The following is a 21793-nucleotide window of genomic DNA, read 5'->3' as shown; positions in this document are numbered from 1 at the left end:
GGATCTTCTGAGAAAGTCAGCGAATGAAGAGGAAGGCTCATCCTCTTATGAGACAGGGGTACAGGGAGTCATCATCGTTTCGGTGGTGGTGGTGGTGGTGGTAGTTTCATGAAGGTGTTGGTGTGTCAGAAAAAAGGAAATGAGAGGGAAAGGAGTGGCGTTTGAGTCCCAGAAAAGGAAGAGAACGATAAGATGTCCTAAGGCACATGTGTCAAACACAAGGCCGGGCCAAATCCGTCCCGCCAGGCCTTGCAATGTGGCCCGCACAGCGCTGTCATCACTGCACTCCGATGCGTTTCCATCACAATGACAGTTTATGACTGTTCAGTAAACCATTCGGCCCGCGATTTAGGCTGGATTTTAGATTTTGGCCCCTTCTCTGATTGAGTTCGACACCCCTATCCTAAAGGATAAAGAACCAGGAGGAAGGAGAGAGGCAGGGCCTGTGCAGAGCTTGGAATGAGGCCACGTGGCAGGTGATGTTGGCTCCTCCTGACAGAACCCCGATTTTTCTCACGTGTCTCCCCTTACCCATGAACCCTGGATGAGCCGTGATTGCCTTAGCGTCTCCTTCTACACCAGTGATCCGCTTATCCGTGTGAACCAGTCCTGGCCAATAGCATCTGAGGGGTCGTCTGCTGGAGGCTTCTGGGAAAGATTTTTCTCCTTCTCGGTACAAAAATGAGAGATGAAGGAACCTCCTTTTCATCAACATTCCTCCAGCACCTCATCCCCTCCCACTGAACATTAAGTAGCTGAGCTGGATAATTGCTGGTTCTCGATTCTCACCCCCACTGCCCACACCTTCCTGTTTTGACTGCCTGCGGGAGAGGCTGAGGCTCGGAGCTGCGAGGGCGGTCCGGGGAGAAGAAACCCAGGAGTGCTGCAGAGAAGTGAACCAGGAACCTGGATGCCATGAAGTTGCTGAATCTCGCAATTCCCTCCAGGCTTCTTGGTGTGTGAGAGAAGGAATGTTCTGGCTTAAGTCACTCTAATCCAGTATTCCATTGACAAGGGAACCTGGCGTCCAGTAACATGATAATAGGTGCCTTTGCAATAGCGCTGTTATATATACTTATTTTGTCACCAGACCAGAGGATACGTGATGATCTTATCTCCTTTTTTTAAATAAACGAGGAACCCGAGGCCAGGGCGGGCCACACATTCATTGGTGGGAGGTCTAATACCAAAGCGAGGCTTTCTGACTCTTGGCCCAGCACACTTCCTGCTCCGCCCGTCAGAGGCCGAAATGGAAGCTGAAAACAGGTGCTGCCAATGCCCCAAACAGCTCCCACCTCTCAGCTCCCAGAAGATTCTCAGGGAGAGAATCTGATCATCAGCTGTTGGGCAGCCATTGTGTGGGGGACCCGGGAACCAGGCAGAGCGGGACCGGGGAGGGGGGCAGATGAGGAAGATGGCATGTTCCCCCACCACTCCCAGGAAGCTCCTAGCTGGCAGAGGAAGAGGTGAGAAAGTATAAACAAGGACTGGCAGGCTTTGCAAAGCGCGAGGCCAGCTGACTTCCTGAATGGCAGGCGCTGTGGATCCGGCAGGGGAGAGACAGGCCATGTGGGTGGGCTAGAGACGTGAGTGTCAGGAGCAGACTCTGTCTGGGAAGCTTTCCAGAAGGGTTTGTGGGTGTTTAAATTACGGTGGGGGGTAGGGGTAGGGAGAGGAGGGTTCTGTTTCAGTGGCCCTGGTGAAGGAGGAAGTGGGCAGTGGGAGGTGGTGAGGAAGGGCAGCAGGCCTCGGTCTCTTTCCTGTGGCTTATTCAAGAGGGAAGGAGGGAAGGAGGACGATGACTACAGGGGCAAAGGTGGGGTTTAAGGTCCCAAGACCCAAATAAGTTTATACTCTGAGGGAATGGATAAGTGGAGAGCGACGGGTGAGAGTCAGGAGAACCAGGGAATGAGACACAGGGAGGGGAGGGGCCTGGAGCACAGGTGGAAGGTCAAAGAACAAGGACGATCAGCAGACACAGTTTATTTATTTTTTAAAAATATATATATATTATTGATTTTTTACAGAGAGGAAGAGAGAGGGGTAGAGAGTTAGAAACATCGATGAGAGAGAAGCATCGATCAGCTGCCTCTTGCACAACCCCCACTGGGGATGTGCCCGCAACCAAGGTACATGCTCTTGACTGGAATCGAACCTGGGACTTTTCAGTCCACAGGCTGACGTTCTATCTACTGAGTCAAACGGGTTTCGGCAGCAGACACAGTTTAGAGACGGGGCAGGGAATGGAGCATTCAAAGTATCAGCTGCCCACAGGCTAGTGAGGCTGGACCAAAAAGAACCTCCATCTTCTTTCTAAGTCAGATCCCAAAGCATTCCTTTTTCTCCGTTATCCTCTCACTCCCTAGTGTGTGGGAGGAAGGCCGTTGCTGAACTTCAGCGGCCCTGGCAGGCCCCTGGCCTCCCGCAGGGTCCAGATCGCCTCAGAGCTGGCCAGAGTTCAGGGTAATCCTCGCGTTGTTCCCCGGGCTGTTACCAGACCTCGGAGATCGGATTGCCCCAGGATAGTGTTCACTGCTTTGTCCTGGGCCATGTGATCCTGCCTGGGGAGGAGCGCGGATGTAAATTATTAAGGAAACCTCAGGTTCTCAACAACTCCCTCGTGATTCAGAGACGCCAGGAAACCCGAGCGAAGGTGGCCCTCGGGTACAGCAGCTGGGATTGAGCGGCGGATCGCGTCCCAGGCCTCTGAGCCTGCCAGCAATGGAAACCTGAGGTCTGGGGCTCACGAGGGCCACGTGTTAAAGGCCCTTTGCACCCAGAGATCTGCAGGGGAGAGGTTAGGCCCCTGACAGAAACCCAGCTCAGCCCGGCCAGGGTGGCTCAGTGGCTGAGCATTTGCCTATGAGCAAGGAGGTCACAGTTCAATTCTAGGTCAAGGCACATGACCGAGTTCCGAGCTCAATCCCCAGTGTGGGGCATGCAGGAGGTTGCCGTTCAAGGATTCTCTCTCGTCATTTATGTTTCTATCTCTCTCCCCCTCCCCTTCCTCTCTGAAATCTATAAAAACATATCAAAAAATAAAGGAAGGAAGGAAGGAAGGAAGGAAGGAAGGAAAGAAGGAAGAGAGAGAGAGAGAGAGAGCGCGCGAGCGCGTGCTTCTTATTTGGGGAGTGGTATGTGTGAAGATGATGAGGCAAAATCAATGCCTGTTGCCTTCGGAGGAGTCCAGGTGAGGCACAGTCTCCCCTAAAGAGAGGCTCAGCCTCATTATGGAGGCAACATCCCTGTCCTTGGGGAGCTCCTGGTCAGACAGAGGCCACACACACAGTGTGTGACTGCAATTGGTAGCCACTAGAACCAGAGAGAGACAAGGCGTAAGCACTAGGCAGAACTAGCCAGCCCACTGTAAGGGCAGTGGGTTAGCAGGAAGTCGCTCCCTTCCCAGAGGCTATGCCAAGAAGGGTCCTGGCTGGTTGGATGCTTGCTGATTCCAGCTGCAGTGTCCAGACCCTGTGGTTCCATACAGGCAGAATGCTGCAAGGATCGTACTTGCCTATTGCACTAAGCCCCAGCCTATGCTCTGGAAAAGAGGGGGTGGGGGGGAGGGAGGGGACAGGGAGGAATTCAGTGTCCAGCCTCTCCAGGCTCCCTTTGGCTTGGGTTACCAAGCGGCAGGCCCTTGGTGATCTGTGTGTGTTAATTCCCGTGTTGGCCTAGGTGTCCCTGTGCACATGAGCACGTGTGCACTGGAGGTCCTCTTATGCAAACGCACGGAGTGTCCACCCACCAAGTCTTAAATGTTCCCCACCATGATGACATCAACACCGCAGGCTGAGTGTTGAGCTGTACATAATATATGTCCCACTTATATAAAAGGTTATAAACAGAAATGAATATAGTGACAAAAGCAGGTCAGTGGTTGCCTGGGGTGGGGTGGGCTAGGAGGGGTAGAGGGGAGGGAGCAAACTTTGGGGGAGGATGGGTATGTTCACCCCCTCCTGGTGAGAGTTTCATGGGTGTATGCATGCCAAAGCTTATCAAAGTGTGACAGCCAAGATGAAGAGTGGAGGGAGGGGGCGAGGCACAGGAGGTCCCATAGCCCTCACTCCCAGGCAGCCATGAAAGCCCACTGCATACACGCGCACACACCCTGAGGCCTGGATGCAATGACAGCAGGCCACAGCCCCCACTCCTCAGCCCCTCCATCAGGAGGCACCCCCTGCTTGCCTGCCCATTAGCCGGAGGGAAGTTAGGGGGAAAACGAGGTCATTGGTGCCCTTGGAGCAAGATCCCAAAAGAGTTAGTACACACGTCAGAAATCATTTGGTCCAGCAGATGCTGTGACCCGCTTGGAGGAATCACTCTCTTTGCTTCATTAGTCTTTGCTGCCTCTGCAGATGGCTCTCTCCACAGAACCGGGCCCAGTTGCCTCCCTGGAGTCATGGACGGCTTACTGGGCGGAGGGGAGAGCTTGGGGCCCAGCCTTCACTGTGGTAAGACCCCAAGAAACTGGGAATATACTTCCGAGATGGTCAAGGGTGTGATTTCCCCCCCTTTTAAAACAATTCCCCCCCTTTTTAAAACAATTCCTTATTAAATGTAATTACATCTTGTAGTTCCATAGGCTTTTTTATGAAGACTTTTTTTTTTTTTTTCTTTTTTTTTTAATTTCTCTGAGGATTTCCTCGACTGGAAGACGAGAGGATTTAAACCACATTCCCGGAACTCCCTGCTGAAGGACGGGAGGTAGCTAATTCTGTAAAGAAACCCAGTAGTGTCTCCTGCACTCCACCTCACTGGTTTGTGCTAAAACGGAGTTTGGTTCACCCTTTTGCTGGTGAAAGACCCAGAAATCCAGCCTACCTGTGTATAAAGAATCACAACTCCGAAATAATTAGAGTCTACATAACTGGGAGGCGTTGGCAGTTCTTCTGAAACCCAGGGTTAGGGCAAGAGCCTGAAGGAACCCTTCTATAGTGTGGGGTAGAGCCCGAAAGTCCTAAAAGAGATTCCCCTGCCACCTCCATCATGTTATCCTGCATCCCTGACCCCCTTTCTCTAAAAGTGGATCTACCAACCCACCTCCTTCCAGCCCTGCCAACCATGAAATGGTAATAATAGCTCACCTGAGGGCACTTGGGTGGCCAAGCTGTGATTAGGTATGTATTATGTTATGCTTATCACCCAGCAAATCCTCACAACAAGCATGCTTCGAGTTTGACATGCATGCCTGGAAGGAGCTGAGGAAAAGCTCCCTTCTGTCTCTGTCCCCCTGCCTGGCCTGTGGGAGAGGCAGCTGGCCTGAGCAGCCATGGCGGGGCCCCCTCCTGGTCGCCCAATGACAACTTCCTGGCAGAGGAGTGGGGTGGGGCAGAAATGCACATCCTGGGAGTCAGCTCAGAGTGTGTGCAAGGCTGGCTCCCGGCAGTGGAAGAGCTGGTTCAAGCATGGAGCCTTATTACAGCTTTCAGCAACTTCCTACTCCCCAGATGGACAGGTAGCGTTCAAGGATTCATGAACGCTATGACTGTACTTCCCTCTCCCTGGGACCTGGGGCCCTACCGTGTCAGCTTCTCAGAAATCTATATGGCTTCTGGCTTTCTCCCTTCCATACACACCTATTTATCACCTCGCCCTCCCGCACCCTCTCCTCCCTCCGGTGCCACCACCTAGTTCAGATCCTGCAGGAGACACCGATTTTGCTCTGCCTGGTGGTGCGATGACATGTGCACCTGCAGCCTTATCTTAGACCTTACTTCCTGGAGCGATTTGAGGCCCAGACTGAGACAACTCCTGGCCTATAAGTCCCTCAGGGCCAGTTCTGCCTGGTAGCTTGTTGGAGAGAGGGCTCCAATCACACTAAGGTTTGCTGACAACCTTCTAACGCTCCAGTGCTTAATAAAAGAATAACTAGCTAATGTTTACTGTGCTTGTACTAGGCCTCAGGCATTTACATGCATTACTTAATAACTCTTCACAACTTTAGAAGTTGGAACTAGAAGTTAGGTGATGCTTTAACCCTTACTGAAACAAGTAAATCTCAGTAAATAGAAAGCCAGTTGTCAAATTGGACTTCGTGTATCTCTAAAGCCATGTTTGTACCAAATACCAGTGTTTCTCAACTTCCAGGAGCATCAGCAACTCCTGGGGACAACTCCTGAGGGGGCCTACCCCAGAGTTCCTGATTCAGTAGGTCTGGGGTAGAGCCTCAATTTGCAACTCTCAAATGCTCACAGGTGGCACTGGTGGTCCCAGGAATTTCCCCTTTAGTTGCACTGCGCGTGTGGCTCCCAAACTCCTGCAAGGACCACCTAAATCTCTCCTAACCCTCTGCTGTTGTCACCTCAAGGTCTTCTCTAACTTGGCAATGGAAAAAGATACACAAGTCCAGGAAGCACAAAAAGTCCCAAACATGATGATTTTAGAGAGACCCACACCAAGACACATCATAATGAAAATGGCAAAGGTTAAAGACAAAGAGATAATCTTAAAAGCAGCAAGATAAAAGCTGTTCAGTTTTACCTACAAGGAAGCTCCCATAAGATTGTCAGCTGATTTCTCAACAAAAATTATACAGGCCAGAGCAAGAAATACTAAAAGTGATCAAAAGCAAGGACATACAAACAAAATTACTGTATTTTTCGGACCATAAGACGCTCCGGACCATAAGACACACCAGTTTTTAGAGAAGGGAAATGAAGAAAAAAAGATTCTGAAACAAATAGTGTCCTAAAATATTTGATGTGCATTAAAACCCAACATCACAGTCATAAACACATGTAATCAACCCTGTAAAGTAAACAGCAGCATTTAGAACCATTTTAGAGCTGGGCAAGCACACAGAGACCACACAGAGCCGGGCAAGTAAAAAAACTTTTTTTTAAAAGTATATGTGTAGGCTATATTTGGACCATAAGACGCAGGGACTTTTTCCCCCCACTTCTGGGGGGGGGAAAAAGTGTGTCTTATGGTCCGAAAAATACGGTATTCTACCCAAGCAAAGCTATCATATACAGTAGAAGGATAAAGAGCTTTCATGATAAGAAACTGAAGGAGTTCATCAAAAACAACCCAGTATTGTAAGAAACATTAAAGGGACTTCTAGTAAGAAGAAGAAAAAGAGGAGGAGAAGAAGAAATAAAAATATGAATAATAAAATTGCAATAACTATATATCTATCAACAATTACTTTAATTGTAAATGAATTACATGTTCCAATCAAAAGACATAGAGTAGCTGAATGGATAAGAATATAAGGCCCATATATATATATGCGCTGTCTACAAGAGACTCAATTCAGATGCAAAGACCTAACAGACTGAAAGTAAAGGGATTAAAAAGAAGTATTTCATGCAAATGGAAATAAAAAAGAAAAAAATATCTGGGGTAGCAAGACTTATACCAGACAAAATAGACTTTAAAACAAAGGCTCTCACAAGAGACCAAGAAGGACCCAGCAATTCCACTTCTGGGTATCTATCTGAAGAAACCCAACACACTAATTCAAAAAGACATGTGCACCCCTATATTCATTGCAGCATTATTTACAATAGCCAAGATATGGAAGCAACTTAAGTACCCATCAATAGGTGAATGTATAAAGAAGAAGTGGTGCATGTATAATGTAATATGTCTCAGCTATTAAGAAAATGAAATCTTGCCATCCTCAGTCAGAGAAAGACAAATGTCAGATGATTTTACTTATATGTGGAATATATATATATATATGTGTGTGTGTGTGTGTGTGTGTGTGTGTGTGTGAATAACAACAACAACAACAACAAAAAACAGAATAGAAACAATCTCATAAATACAGAGAATATTTTGATGGTAGGAGGTTTAGGAAATGGGTGTAAAGGGGGAAGGAATTAAGAAGTACAAAAAGTCAAAATAGTCATGGGGGTGTAGAGTATAGCTTAGGGCAGGGGTCTGCAACCTTTAAGACATAAAGAGCCACTTGGACCCATTTCCGAAGGAAAAAAAAAACCTGGGAGCCGCAAAACCATAGCGACATTTAAAACAAATATTACACTGCATATATTGTTTCTTACCTTAATGCTGTATACCGGATCGTGCAGTTAGCTGTCAATCTGAAGAAGAAAAAGGACTTTTTCACTTAACAATGTAAAATACATTTTTGCAAATTAATAGCTCATTAAAATATTTAATTTACCTGGTTAATGGGATTTTTGCTCCTGAACCTCAGTGCACAGTGTCAGCACATCAGGGCTGTAAGACGTTACCTTCATTTCCACACAGGCTTGCCAGTTGTTGGAGCCGCGGTAAAGCTTCAAAAGAGCTGCATGCGGCTCTGGAGCTGTAGGTTGCAGACACCTGGCTTAGGGACTGTAGTCAATAATTTGTAATAACTATGTTGTCAGGTTGGGTACTAGAGATTTATCAGGGTGGTCACTTGGTAAGTTATATAAATGTCTAATCACTATGTTGTACACCGGAAGCTAATATAATATTGTATGTCAACTGTTGTTGCAAAATGAAAAATTCTTAAAAAGAGAAGTCGCACATGTTTTCATCACTAGCAAAACACCACAGCACAGCAAGGGTGTTCTGTTAGTAAAGGAGCTGACCTTGCCCTTTCTTAGAAGTATGCAGGGGTCAGGGTCAGGGTTAACTGGGAGGTTAAGGTCCCCAGCTATTTGTTCTCGGACACCCCATGTCTGTCACTGGCAGCACTGGCTACCGTTGTGATTCACACTGATCTCTCTGTTGTTTGGTCAATGCCCTGTCCTCCTGCTGTAATGACAGTGCTGTTGGGACAGGCCTCTTGTCTGTCTCCTTCCCCACTGTTTGCCCAGCGTCTAGAACAGCCGCTGGCACACAGGATGTGGGCCAGGAAAGTGAGTTGAATGAACAAATAAACAAATGGACAGCGGACGAACACAATAAAAAGGTGAATAAGCAAATGCAGGAAGAGTCATGGAAACAGCCGTGAGGAGCTGGAATATTAGCTTGGCAGGACAGAGACACCAGACGGGAGACTCTGCTCTGGGACCCTTGGTGTCCTCTTCTCCTCTCTCAAAAGGGTGCATCTTTCCACAGGGGTGGCCTGGTGTGTCTCACCTGCACAGTAATCTGGACAGAGATGGATTCATTTACAAATGGCCACAAACTGGGTGGCTTCAACCAGCGGTCGGCAAACTCATTAGTCAACAGAGCCAAATATCAACAGTACAGCGACTGAAATTTCTTTTGAGAGCCAAATTTTTTAAACTAAAATTATATAGGTAGGTACATGGTTATTAACTTAATTAAGTTACTCCTAAGCTGGCCTTTGCTAAAAATGTGGTATTTTGTGGAAGAGCCACACTCAAGGGGCCAAAGAGCCACATGTGGCTCGTGAGCTGCAGTTTGCCAACCATTGACTTAAACCATAGAAAAATACTGTCCCACAGTTTGGAGGCCAGAAGTCTGAGATCCGGGTGTCTCTCTGCTTCATCTCCCCAAGGCCTTCTCCTTGTGTGTATCTCTATGTCCAAATTTCCCCTTTTTGTGAGGACATTGGATTAGGGCCCACCAATTTCATCTGCAATGGTCCTGTTTCCAAGTAAGGTCACACTCCGAAGTTCTGGGGGGTTAGGACTCCAACATGTCTTTTCTGGGGGACACCTTTCAAATTCATCTCAGACGAGTAGCTGGCGGGGTGTTCCCAGGCACAGTTTCCAAAAGTAGGTCCTTTTCACGGTTTCCAGAGGTGATCTGTTGACAGGACTTTTAAACCTGTGAGGAAAACACGTTTGAAGTAGTGTGAAGGGAAGACCATGAGCTGCTGAGAAGGTGGTCAAAGGTGTGTGTCCCCAGGAAGTGGACTGAGGACCACACCCAGGGGTTCCTGTGCAGCTGGGAGATAAGAATGGGGGGGGGGGGTAGGGCTGAGGGCTCTGGGTGCTGTGGGTCCCACACAGACCTCTGCTCTCCAGGAGGCTGCCTCAGGGAGCCTGCCTCGGGAGTAGGACCAGAGACAAACATGGTTCAGGCTTCCATTGCAAACTTCCCTTTCTGGTGCTTTCTGTTGTGGGTGCACATTGCAACACGGCAGCCTCTTTTGTGTGGCACAGTCTAGCCTCCCCACCCCGACCTCTTGCTTCACTTCCTTCCAGTGCTCACCGCTGCGCCGTGTGTGATGTTTCTACCGGGGGAAGAGGGTCACCTCTAACTCGCTTCTATGCTCTAACTTTTTTTTCTTCTTCATTCAATTGGGCTCAACAAACTCAGGTTTAACACTTTTATCAACAGCCCCTCGTGAAGGCAGCCACCAATAATTACATAAAACAATGAATTTATTGGAGAGCTACTTTTGATCCCGGGCACCCATTGCTCCTGATTTAGTGAGCATAGGCAGAATTTCCCTAGTTTTGGATTTGTCGGAGCAGGAGCTTGGCAAAGCCATGAAGACAGAGAGCCCTCTCCCCACACACCCTGTGTAGCTGGTGTCTATCTCTGCTCACCTCACTCTACCTCTGAACACCTCATGCACACCCACACCTATGGCTTCCACTGCTATTTACCTGCTGAGGACCCCAGGTCTCTCTGTATCTCCTCAGATCACCTGTTCACTGCATAGAGGAATCCAGGGGGAGGGCCCCAAGTACTTCAAAGGCTCTGTGCCTGGAACAGACCTGACCTCCCCCCCAGACCTGTTCCTCCTTCCTCCTTATCTCTGTGGATGGCGCCATCATTCTCCAGATTCTCCAGATTGCATATCTGGAAACCTGGCCGTCTGCCTCAGATCCTCCCTCCTGTGTGTTGCCGAGTTCATTCACCTCTTCCCAGCCAGTCTGTCTACCTTTTAAGCATCACTAGAGGGTGTCCTCTCCCCTTTATGCCCATTAATGCCTTGGCTCAGGGATCTCACAGTCACCTCTTATCTGGATGCCCTGCCTCCAAGCATAACATCTATCTATCTCCCTGATGGGTATGTAAATATATGTCTGATATGCCGATATGCCGCTGCGGAGATCCTCAGTGAAGATTCAATGACTTTTTTTTTTTTTTTTTTTTTTTTTTTTAGTTATAGTCAGGTCTTTATTAAGAATTTCATCTGCCAACTTAGCGTTTTCCACCAACGCGGGGAGCAGAAACCTTCACCGGCTTCACAATCTTTTGCTTAGGCGCTGCCTTTGTGGGAGCCTTAGCAGCAGCCATTGCTGTCTTTTTAGATGCCTGCTTAGCCTTTTTTGCTTCCTTGGCAGCCCTGATAGCTTGCTCTCTCTGAGCTTTCCTAACTTCAGGCTTCTGGTTCCTTTTGGCCATTATATCAGCAAGAGATGCACCAGTGATGGCCCTCTGGAATTTGACTGCACGGCGGGTTCTTTTCTTCTGAATTTCTTCCGACTGCCCCTTTTTGTGCTTCCTTCTGTAGAGCACAGTCCAGTTTATCTGCCGAGGATTCCTCTTGGAAAGGAATGCCGACTCGCATTTTGCGTTAAGAAACTGGAAAACCTTCCCGTCGGTCCTGGCATAGCGCCTCCCGTGTCCGGGGTAGATCTTGTAGCCACTGAAGCTGCACAGCTCCACCTTCATGGCTGCGGCCGCCGGGGAGCAGGAAGGATGGTGAACTCAATGACTTTTGAGGCCTAGTTCAACCCCTTGCTCTAGTAGCATCTTCACACACATCCAGGGCTGCTCCCCTGTTCTCTCTGCCTGTAACACTATCCCCCACCCAGCCCCCATCTCCCTGGCTAATTCCTCCTTGACCTTCAAAACCCAAATCAAAGGTCACCCCCTGGGGAGTCTTCCCTGATCCCCAAAGTGGGAGGTAGAGGATGCCCTTAACATGCTCTCTGAGCATGTGCATTTAACTCTCGTCAAGTTCCTAACACACCATATGGCCATGATCCTTTTCTCAGCCCAACTGGACTCTCAGTCTAGACTCTAGAGAGCAGGACTGTGTCTTGGGCATCATGGGATCCATCCTCAGCACCTAGAACACAGCCTGGCATGTCATAAACAGGTGACTTTGGTCAATTAGTCAGACTCTATGGCATGTCATAAACAGGTGACATGGCCCTCAGTGAGGTGAGAAGAGGTTTTCACCTACTAATATCACTAAGATGGCACACAATGTGGTGGTACTAGTATGGGCTTTGAAATCAACCAGACTTGGGTCCAAACATTGGCTTGACAACTCACCAGCTGTGTGACCCTGGGCACGAGTCTTAACTCCTCTGAGCTTTCGCTGTCTAATATATAAAATGAGGTTAAGCAGGTAGGTGAGTAGGGACGGCGTTTGGGATATAGGTTAGTGGTGCTCCAGCAGCCTTGGGTCCTCCCCACGTCTCCTCTTTCCTTGTCCATGCCCCCTCCCTTGTCCAGGCCAGCTCCTCCAGTGCCGCTTCCTTTGTCAGGATCTGACGTACAAGGAAGAAGTGTATGGCTCATGGCAGGCCTGGACGCTCACCTCCAAAGCCCTGAGGGTACACAGGGAGGCCTCACAGCCATGGACTGGGTTCTTCTCAAAGTCAGGGCATGGTAGGTGGGAGGAAACATGGAAGTGAAAAGAGTGAAGGCTCAGAGCAAACCACCCCCAGACTTGGGCAACCAGCCCCAGGGTACGTACCTTCGGGCACATGTCTGTTCCTGAAGAACCATGTCGGCTGTTACTGTTTCAGTAACAGGGTTAACATTTCTATAATCGGACCCTGTGCAATGTGTAAGCACCTCAAGAGTTCTGAGTCCTCTAGGGTGCTCTCTCTCACAATCCACTCACCCCCAACCCCCAGAAAAAGATTGTCCTGGCTCTTCTAGTGGTTCTGCTCCCTGGGTGTCCCTCACAACCACCTGGGGGACTTCCTGAATCACAGAAGCCCGGTCCCTCACGGCAGACCCTGGTTCAGGAGGTTCAAGGGGTGGCCTTGGCATTTTGTTTTTTGAAAAACAAACCCCATAGAGAGCATCTGATGGCCACCCAAGTTGAGAGCTATAGGGTATTGAGAGCAGATACCAGGTGTTACAAACAACTTCCCGCTAATCATAGTTAAATTGCCAACATTTGTGACTCTTTCATCTTTGTAAATACATGTCGGAGCAGAGTTGAGGCAGGTCCTCTCTCTGTATTCTCAAAAGCAGGTGCAGGGATTCTGCGGGGAACCTTCCCTGAGGCTGTGCTGCTCGCTGTTGGGATGGTTTCAAACTGGCCTCCTCACACCTGCGGGCTCGGTTCCAATCTGGGACTTGCCTGCAGAGCAACACCCACATTGTGTTCCTCGCCTTTCTCTGGTCACCCCCCAATCCAGCACAGCTACTCCCCACTAACCTGCACCCAATCTCTTAAAACAATTTTTAAGTCACTGAGGGGCCCTGCTCGTGTGGTTCAGTGGTTGAGCATCCACCTATGAACCAGGAGATCGCCAGTCAGGGCACATTCCCACACAAGCTGGCTTGGGGTTGGCATTGATTTCAGCATGGATGTCAGAAGCTGCAAGACCATTAAAAGCATGTTCAAGGGTGAGCTGGTGTATTTGTATTAAATGTCTGTATCCAATTCTTCTTGGCCACTTTCTTCCCACGTTCATGCCTGTGGCACTTGGCCTGGCCCCGTGTGCAAGAGCAGGTGCTGACTCAGCAGGTCAGGGGGTTTGCATTTGGAGCTAGCTCCCAAGGGGTAGCATTGCCACTGCCCAAGGACCACAGTCAAGAGTCTGCACCTCTTAGAAACAACACTGTGCTGGCTAAGAACAGGATGGCGTGTGTGCCAAGAGGAGGCCCGCAGGCAAGGTGAACCATCTGGTTCACCAGGTTTCTCAGGATGGGAAACGTTCCATGCTCCCCGCTGGGGCAGTTCCAGGTAAACTAGCATGCTTGGCCACCTTACTCATAGCCCATGTCCCAATGCAACTAGTTTAGGGCAATGGTTGGCAAACTCATTAGTCCACAGAGCCAAGTATCAACAGGACAATTGAAATTTCTTTAGAGAGCCGAATTTTTTAAACCTAAACTTCTTCTAATGCCACTTCTTCAAAATAGACTTGCCCAGGCTGTGGTATTCTGTGGAAGAGCCACACTCAAGGTGCCAAAGAGCCACGTGTGGCTTGCAAGTTGCAGTTTGCCGACCACGGGTTTAGGCAGAGCCTTGAAATAGACACCTGGGAAAAGGATTGAGGATGCTTACAAAGCAACCAATAAGATGTTCTACGTTTATTGAAGAAAAAGAACTTTTAAGTCACTGAGGGGCCCTGCTCATGTGGCTCAGTGGTTGAGCAGCCACCTATGAACCAGGAGATTGCAGGTCAGGGCACATTCCCACACAAGCAGGCTTGGGTTGGCATTGATTTCAGCTTGGCTGTCAGAAGCTACAAGACCGTTAAAAGCATGTTCAAGGGTTTGAGCTGGTGTATTTGTATGAAATATCTGTATCCAGTTCTTCTCGGGTCACTTTCTTCATGTCCGTGGCAATTGACCTGGCCGTAGCATGCCCAAAACGAATTGCATTGGCTGTGGGGGTGAGGTGGCCAAGCATGCTAGTTTACCTGGAACTGCCCCAGGGGGGAGCACAGAACGTTTCCCATCCTGGGGAACCTGGTGACCCAGATGGTTGGACACCTTGCCTACGGAGCCATCTCTTTGCACCTAAGTTACCTCCCGGCCCTGGCAGCTTTCAGACTGCGTCATACAGCGCGGTGGTTCGACGGCCTGGCCTTGGGGGCTGCGGCGCGCGTCTGGATTTGGTCCTGTCTCATCTCTGCCATGTGCCCTGTGACTGGGGTAGGACGGGGTCAGCATCTGCCTGTCCATGCTTTTCTTTTCCCCTCATGGGGATGACTGAGGCAGGAGTGTCCCGAAAGCCCCCCTGGAGACCCAGGGCCTTGCCCATCTTGAACCCTACCAGGCCCGAGGCCCTGAACCCAGCCTGGGAGGGCCCGCGGATGCTGCCCGGAGGCTCCTTGTCCCTGCAGACGGAGTGCAGAATCCGTGGGAACGCAGCCAGCCGCAGTCTGCCCGCGGGTTTTTGATTCCTAGAACGCCGCGTGTGTGGGATCGGAATGCAAGAGCCTCTGGGCTGGAATACAGAGAGACTTCTGAATTACAAAACACACCAAAACAGCGCCGTTTGAGTTCTTCAGCAGCGATGAGGATGTGAACTTGGGAGTCGGGGGGGAAGGCACATTCCAGCGGTGTGACCTTGGCACATTGCTTTAACCTTTGGAGCCCTGGCTTCCTCGGGTGTGAGGCAGATCTAATAATAGTTCCCGGGCTCGGGGGCTGCGGCTGGCACCAGGCCAGCGCCCCGGAAGAGCAGCTACGGGCCAGGTCCCTGTCCCTGTCCCAGTTTCACAGGCTGCAGGACCCCTCCGGGCTGCACCGCCTTTAAGGAAACTGCTCGGGAGCTGAGCCTGAGCCATGGAAAGCGCCAAGGTGCTGCCACACTGCCTGAAAAGGTGTGAGAAACCCGCGTTCGGCGGAGGAGGACGAAATCCATGGTTCACAAAACTCAGAGAACAGGCTAGCTCTTTTTCGAAGCATAACTGTCTCCATTTCTGAAGAGTTCTTGACATATAGAAAAGTTGTGAAGCGTATGCAAGAGTTCCCACATCCTCACACCTGGTTTCCCCTGGTGTGAACATCGTAGGGCAGTGTGGTATGTCAGTCACAACAGACCAAAAAAAAATTATTAATCATTATGATCTGTGATCCTCTTCCCCAAATGACTCTGCACAATGAATTCTGATTTTATGTGTTGGGTTCTCTAAAAGCAGGGATTTCGCTAAGAACATTGTGCTTTGGATTCAAGTTATGTATTTTTTTTTTAAAGAGAGAACTTCGGGAGGCAGTCAGGGGCATTCGGGGCCCTGTGGGTTAGTGAACCAAAGGGTGCATCTCACCTGTGAAACAGGCGGCTAGACAAGTGGGCAGGACAACCCGAAGGTAACCTGAGGCAATCTTCTGACGGTGCTGGAGTCGGGGAACTTTGAGCAGACAAACATTACCATTCTGGGCTCTAGAAAGATCACCCTTGGAGCAGCGTAGAGAAGGAATGTGGGACAGGAACAAGGTGGAGGAGGTTATGGAGGCAACTCGGCGGGAAATCAGGCCGACTGAACTAAGAGGATGGCTGTGGCCATGAGAAGAGGGAGGGAGTCCAGAACTGTTTGGGAGGTTGATTAGATGAGAAGCAGGGATCATCAGTGAGCAGGGTGTGGGGAAGAAATGCTAGGGAAGAGGGGGGGGGGGGCACTGACCTCATGTTGAGGCCAAAGGCCTATGGGCAAGCTAGTCAATGAGCAGCCGGAAACAAGGTCTCCACAGAGCAGCCGGGTGTGGGGGTAAACATGTCCAGAGAGTGGCAGACGGAAAAAGGAGGTGGGAAGGGATCCCGGAGGTTATACTGGGCAGGAGGAGGAAAGAAAGCCAGCAAAGACCAAGGACAGTGAGGTGATGGGGAGCATGTGGAGATCATGTGAACCCAGAATCCAGTGGAGGAGATGGTTTTAAGCACAAGGGAGAGGTCCACAGTGCCAGATGGAGCAGGCAGAGCCAGTAAGGTAAGGGCAGGAATGAGAACACGGGGTCTGGTCATTCGGAATGTCTGGATGACTTGACTAACAGCATTTTCAAGGCAAGTGGGGCAGAAGCCAGCACACAGAGGTAGCAGCAGGACCAGATGGTGAGGGAGGGTGGACAGTGTGTGTGTGTGTGTGTGTGTGTGTGTGTACAGTACAGCCTGCTGTAACAGTGTGCCCCTGCTCCCGAATCACAGGGACCTGGGGCTGGCACCCCCCTGCACATACAAGCTGGGTGAGACCATGAGCCCCTGCTCCCGAATCACAGGGACCTGGGGCTGGCACCCCCCTGCACATACAAGCTGGGTGAGACCATGAGCAGCTCCAGCTCCCCCAAATCCCAGGCACCTGCCCTGCAGAGTCGGGGGGCCATGCCCACCTCACCAGGTTTCGCTGAGGGTGAATGAAATGGATGTAGCGTCTGAGCTGTAGACGCCCAGACAAGATTGTCTTTGTGGCCTTTAGTATTCTTCTCTCGCTGGTGGAGCCCTGGAGGGACACACTAAGCTTTCTGCTGACTGCTGAGGCTCCTGGGGGCACTCTACACAGCCTCCAGCCGGACCCCTGGCGAGGGCAATCACTTCTCCACTAGCTGGCTCCTTCGCCTGGCTTCTGCTCTGCCTGCCCCATGTGGCATCCTGTTCTCAGCAAGTTCTCAAACCTGCACCAAGGGCATAGTATTATAGCTCTCAAGACAAGACAAGGAGAGCCAGATCATGGCAAAGCTGATCTCCAATCCACTTGCCCACTGATGAGCAGTGCGTACCTGCCTCCCTTCTAGTGTAGCTCTGACCTCCTCTCTCTCTCTCTTTCTCTCTCTCTCTCTCTCTCTCTCTCTCTCTCTCTCTCTCTCTCTCAGCAGCTGAGGGGACTGAGGGGAGCTGAGGAGAGGACAGGTCCTGGTCTGGGGCCCTTCAGACCTAATTCTATCCTCACAGGCCTCAGGTCCAGAACCAGCCTCACTCTGACCCAAGGCCCAATGCAGAGACTTCACTCTTCTTCCTCTCTTCTTTTTCAGGAAGTACCCTGGGGAGACCTGCCATATGGCTTCAATGAACTCGTGACTCCTGCCCATTCTTCCAAAGTTCTCAAATTCTAGAATTTGGTTATTTATTGGGCACCTATTAGGTCATGCACCTTTTCTTTAACATCATTTAGCACCTGATTTCTATAAACAAAGAATCTCTCCTTTTTCCTTTCTAGCAACCTCTTTAAGTACTTTGAAGGAATTTCACAATTCCTGATTTCCAATTAGTCCAAGATGCTCAAAATGTCTTTATCTGCGATTCGAAATGCTTGATAGGAAAATCTCGAAGTTTCCTATAAGGACAGGCCTCTGTGGGTGGATTGGTGTGGAAGAACTGACTCCTCCTTGTTTGCTAAGAAGTTATTTGCAGCCCTCTAGTGGGCCTTGAATGTATCACAAGAAGGGAAGTGGAGGCAATGAGCCATGACTTTGCTTGTTCATGCCTTCATTCATTTGTTCATCTATTCAATGTGCAAATGTTAATCGAGTGCCTACTATGTTCCAGGCATGTTTTAGGTGCTGGCGATCCTTCAGTGAACAAAACAAACAACAACAAAGCCATATGCATTGGTTACTTGAGACCAGAAGACAGTAGAACCAATTTTAGCAAAGCCCAGGCGTTTGATTTTGGACATGCTCAGTTGGAGGTAGCTGCTTTTAAAAACGAGTTGGCATCTCTGGGAACACCTCTAGAGCCCTTGTGAGCAGAAAGCATAGACATTGTGCAAATAACCTCTTTATTTGAGATTGCACCAGATTTAAATTAAAACTGACAACACAAGCACATTTATTTATTTATCTATTTATTTATTTAAATTTCTTTATTAGTAAGGTATTACACATTTGTTGTCATCTCCCCATTCCCATCACAAACCCCTCCCCATACATGCCCCGACCCCTCTGTTGTCCGTGACTACTGATTAGGCTTATATGCGTACACACAGTCCTTTGGTTGATCTCTCCCCTAAACCCTCACTCTCCCCTACCTTCCCTCTGAGGTTTGACACTCTCATCGATGCTTCCCTGTCTCCGGGTCTGTTTTTGTTCATCAGTTCATGTTGTCCATTATTTCCACCATTTGTCCACCATTCAGAACTGAAATATCATTGCTGACATGTACACATAAGGACCTGTTTGACATTGAAATTGGGACTCAAAAGAACTGTTGGCCTAGAAAGAAACTCACTACAGACTGATTCATTTGCCTCTCAGCATAACCATTATGGCTTGTCTCACTTTCTGTTCTTATGTGTGTATTTCTAGTAACATGAGCACATTTAGCAAGACACTTGTGAAAACAGTGCATTAGGCCCTGGGTGTGGGAGGGTGGTGAGGGAGAAGTTCAAGCCCTGACCCTGCCTTCACGGAGCTGATCTTCCCTTAGTCCTGTTTAAATGCAAACGTCTCAGTTTCCGTCTCAGTTCGTTGGTTGTTCTCTTAATGTTCACCAGTTTGTAATGGTTGGATTTCTCTGTGACCGTGGGGACACCTACCTCCTCCTCCCCCAGAACTGGGGTATCTTCAGTGCCTGGCAGGACCTCCGTTTTTATTTGAGGGATGAGTTTTCAAATGAACAGGTCAGATAACATAGACATAAAGGAGAAGCTGGTAATATAGACTAGCACATGGCACATTGTAAGTGAGTAAAGAACACAGTTAATTGCTCTCTTAGGAGACTACAGAGGGTTGAAGGCAGTCAGGGGAAATTTCAGGGAAGAAACTGGGAGAGAGCTGAGTCTGAAAGAATGGGCGGAATATAAAGGAAGGAGTGTGTAAGTGGTGGGAAGGTGCATTTCCTGAAAAAGCATTTCTGATTAACCCCTACATGCTCCTCAGCAACCAATGTCTCTTTCTGCTCTGGTGTCTGCTGGTCTTTGTGGGGCTGTCCTGCCCCTCACCCCCACCAAATAAATGATATGGGATAAGCCAATCATATGGCCAGTCACTAGGGTTTGTCATGCTATGCCTATGCCACTCTTCTTTATCATTGTCATTGTGGCCCCACTGTTTCTTTTTTAAGGAACACCTTGTGTATCAATGCCTATCATAATACCCGGGTTATAGTAAGTGCTCAATAAATATCTCTTAAATGAACATGTGATCCTAGAAGCCACTCTCCATACTCCTAGGATGGCCCTTTGCCCAATATTTAATCTTTATCATAGGAATGGAGACATTTAAAACATGAGTACTTGAGGATTTCCTCTTAAATCTATGTATGATTAATAAGTTTCTCATATTTTCATTTAACAAAGATTTATTGCATGTGTCCTTTATTATAGAACTTATGCTGCCTCTAAGAAGCTTAGAGTTGAGCTACTATGTAAACAAATAATGACAGATAACAAGTGTTGATTTATGTACACAATGGTCTGTGAACAATGTAGATGAAGAAATTGTGTGTTGTAATGTGCTAGCTAGAAGAGGCTTCCCATTGTACAAGTTGGCACTGAAACTTTTTTTTTTATTATTTATTTCATAGAGGAAGGGAGAGAGAGATGGAAACATCAATAATGAGAGAGAATCATTGATTGGCTGCCTCCTGCACACCCTACATTGGGGATCAAGCCCACAACTTGGGCAAGTGCCCTTGGCCGGAATCCAACCTGGCATCCTTCAGTCTGCAGGCCAATGCTTTATCCATTGAGAAAAACTGGCTAGGGCTTGGCTCTGAATCTTGAAAGACAAGTTGTGTCCTCTAGTCAAACATGATAGTGTGTGGGGGAGTGGGTAAGAGGGCTGGGTAGACAGTATTCCAGACAAACGGGATAACAGGTGCAAAGGTGGTGGACGGAGTCTGCTAGGTTTGGGGAATTGGGGCAAAGCACAAGAGCGAATGAGTAGCCAGAGAGAACATGTGGGACTGGATTTTGGGTAGGCAAGCCAATGAGCTCTGTGGATGTCAATTTTTAAGAGGTACTAAAATAAAAAATATAATGCCAATTAATGCAGCTACTAGTAGTTCCGTACATAACTTTCAAAACCTAAATGGTCCTATTCTCTCAAGGTAAGACAGTGCCTTTGAATGTGACTTCAAAAATTCTCCTGAATGGCAATTCCAATTCAATTATGTTATATTCAGTGCATGTAATGTTTTATTTTATTTTTTTTTAACATAAAGAGGTTTGTGATTCTTATTCATAGAAAATCAAGTTCCTTCCAATTCCACGTTGAAGAGATATTTAAAGAAAATTGACCTATTTATGCATAGCCAAATTATAGGCACAGATTTCTCCATCCACATCTGATCCTCTCTCCCGGTAAAAGCGGGACTGTCTCATCTGGCTGGGTGAGCTGAAAATGTTGCTTTTTATGTGTCCCTAGGAGAGGCTACATTCAATGAAGTATTATCAGTTAATTATGTGTTCAGCACCTCCAAGAATCTATTTGATAGCTTTTTTTTTTTTTTTTTTTTTTTTTTTTTTTTTTTTTGTAGGCGGCTTAAAGGTAAACCTGACAATCTCTGCCCCAGGGCCATCGTATTTTCCTGGGTGTTCAAAAACATCAGAGAGTTCCATATTCTATCCTGAGAGTTTGCACACACCCTGTGCATATTCATCAGGCCTCTACATTTGGTGTTCAAAAATATATTCTCTTGCCCAGCCGGCCTGGCTCGGTGGTTGAGCTTCGACGAATGAACCAAGACGTCAGGGTTCAATTCCTTGGTCAGGGCACATGCCCAGGTTGCGAGCTTGATCCCAGTAGGGGTCGTGCAGGAGGCAGCCGATCAAAGGTTCTCTCCCTCTCTCTCTCTCAAATCAATAAAAATATATTTTTAAATATATATATATATATATATATATATATTCTCTTTATGATAACAGCACCCTGCACGAAGTCATGTGTAAACTTGAAATTGTTGTTTTTGCATTGATTTTTCCGTTTCTGGCTGTTGGATCTAAAGCAAATAATTTTGCTCCCGTTTCCAATTAAACTAATTCCTGCTTTATAGGTTTGTGTTGAGGAATAAACGAGACAATCCGTGTCAAATGCTGGGCACAGTCCCGCATCATGGCCCGCACTCACAAGTGCCTCCTTCAGCGAGGGGGCTGTACTTTTCATCCCTGTTGTACTCAGCTCTCACTAAGTCTTGGGTTGACCCTGCCCAGGCTCCGGGTACTGGAACCTGGGAGAAGGCTCACAGTGCCAAGGTCAGACGGCAGTTGGTAGAGGCGGTGTGCAAAGAAGTTTAGAGAGAGATCTCTGGACTTCCGTTATCTTGACGACTTCAGCCAGAGATCTGACAGGCGCCTTTCTATCGGGCCACGCCCCCTTTTGACTTAGCTCC

General features: G+C 48.5%; 1 protein-coding gene across 1 annotated transcript; it reads right to left on the bottom strand.

Annotated features, from left to right (window-relative positions):
* Positions 1-10962: 10962 nt before the first annotated feature.
* On the bottom strand, positions 10963-11531 carry LOC118721534 (60S ribosomal protein L24). Its single transcript, XM_036442665.2, has one exon. It carries the CDS (start codon positions 11500-11502, stop codon positions 11029-11031), a length of 474 nt encoding a protein of 157 aa, XP_036298558.1. The 5' UTR covers positions 11503-11531; the 3' UTR covers positions 10963-11028.
* Positions 11532-21793: the final 10262 nt, after the last annotated feature.

The sequence above is a fragment of the Pipistrellus kuhlii genome, unplaced genomic scaffold, assembly GCF_014108245.1.
Source record: "Pipistrellus kuhlii isolate mPipKuh1 unplaced genomic scaffold, mPipKuh1.p scaffold_m20_p_18, whole genome shotgun sequence".
NCBI lineage: Eukaryota > Metazoa > Chordata > Mammalia > Chiroptera > Vespertilionidae > Pipistrellus > Pipistrellus kuhlii.
Note: the sequence above shows the minus strand (reverse complement) of the source record. Positions and strands in the feature narration are given on the sequence as shown.

Excerpts from the sequence above, each read along its gene's own strand:
- LOC118721534 (XM_036442665.2), bottom strand. The coding sequence starts at position 11,502 with ATGAAGGTGGAGCTGTGCAGCTTCAGTGGCTACAAGATCTACCCCGGA.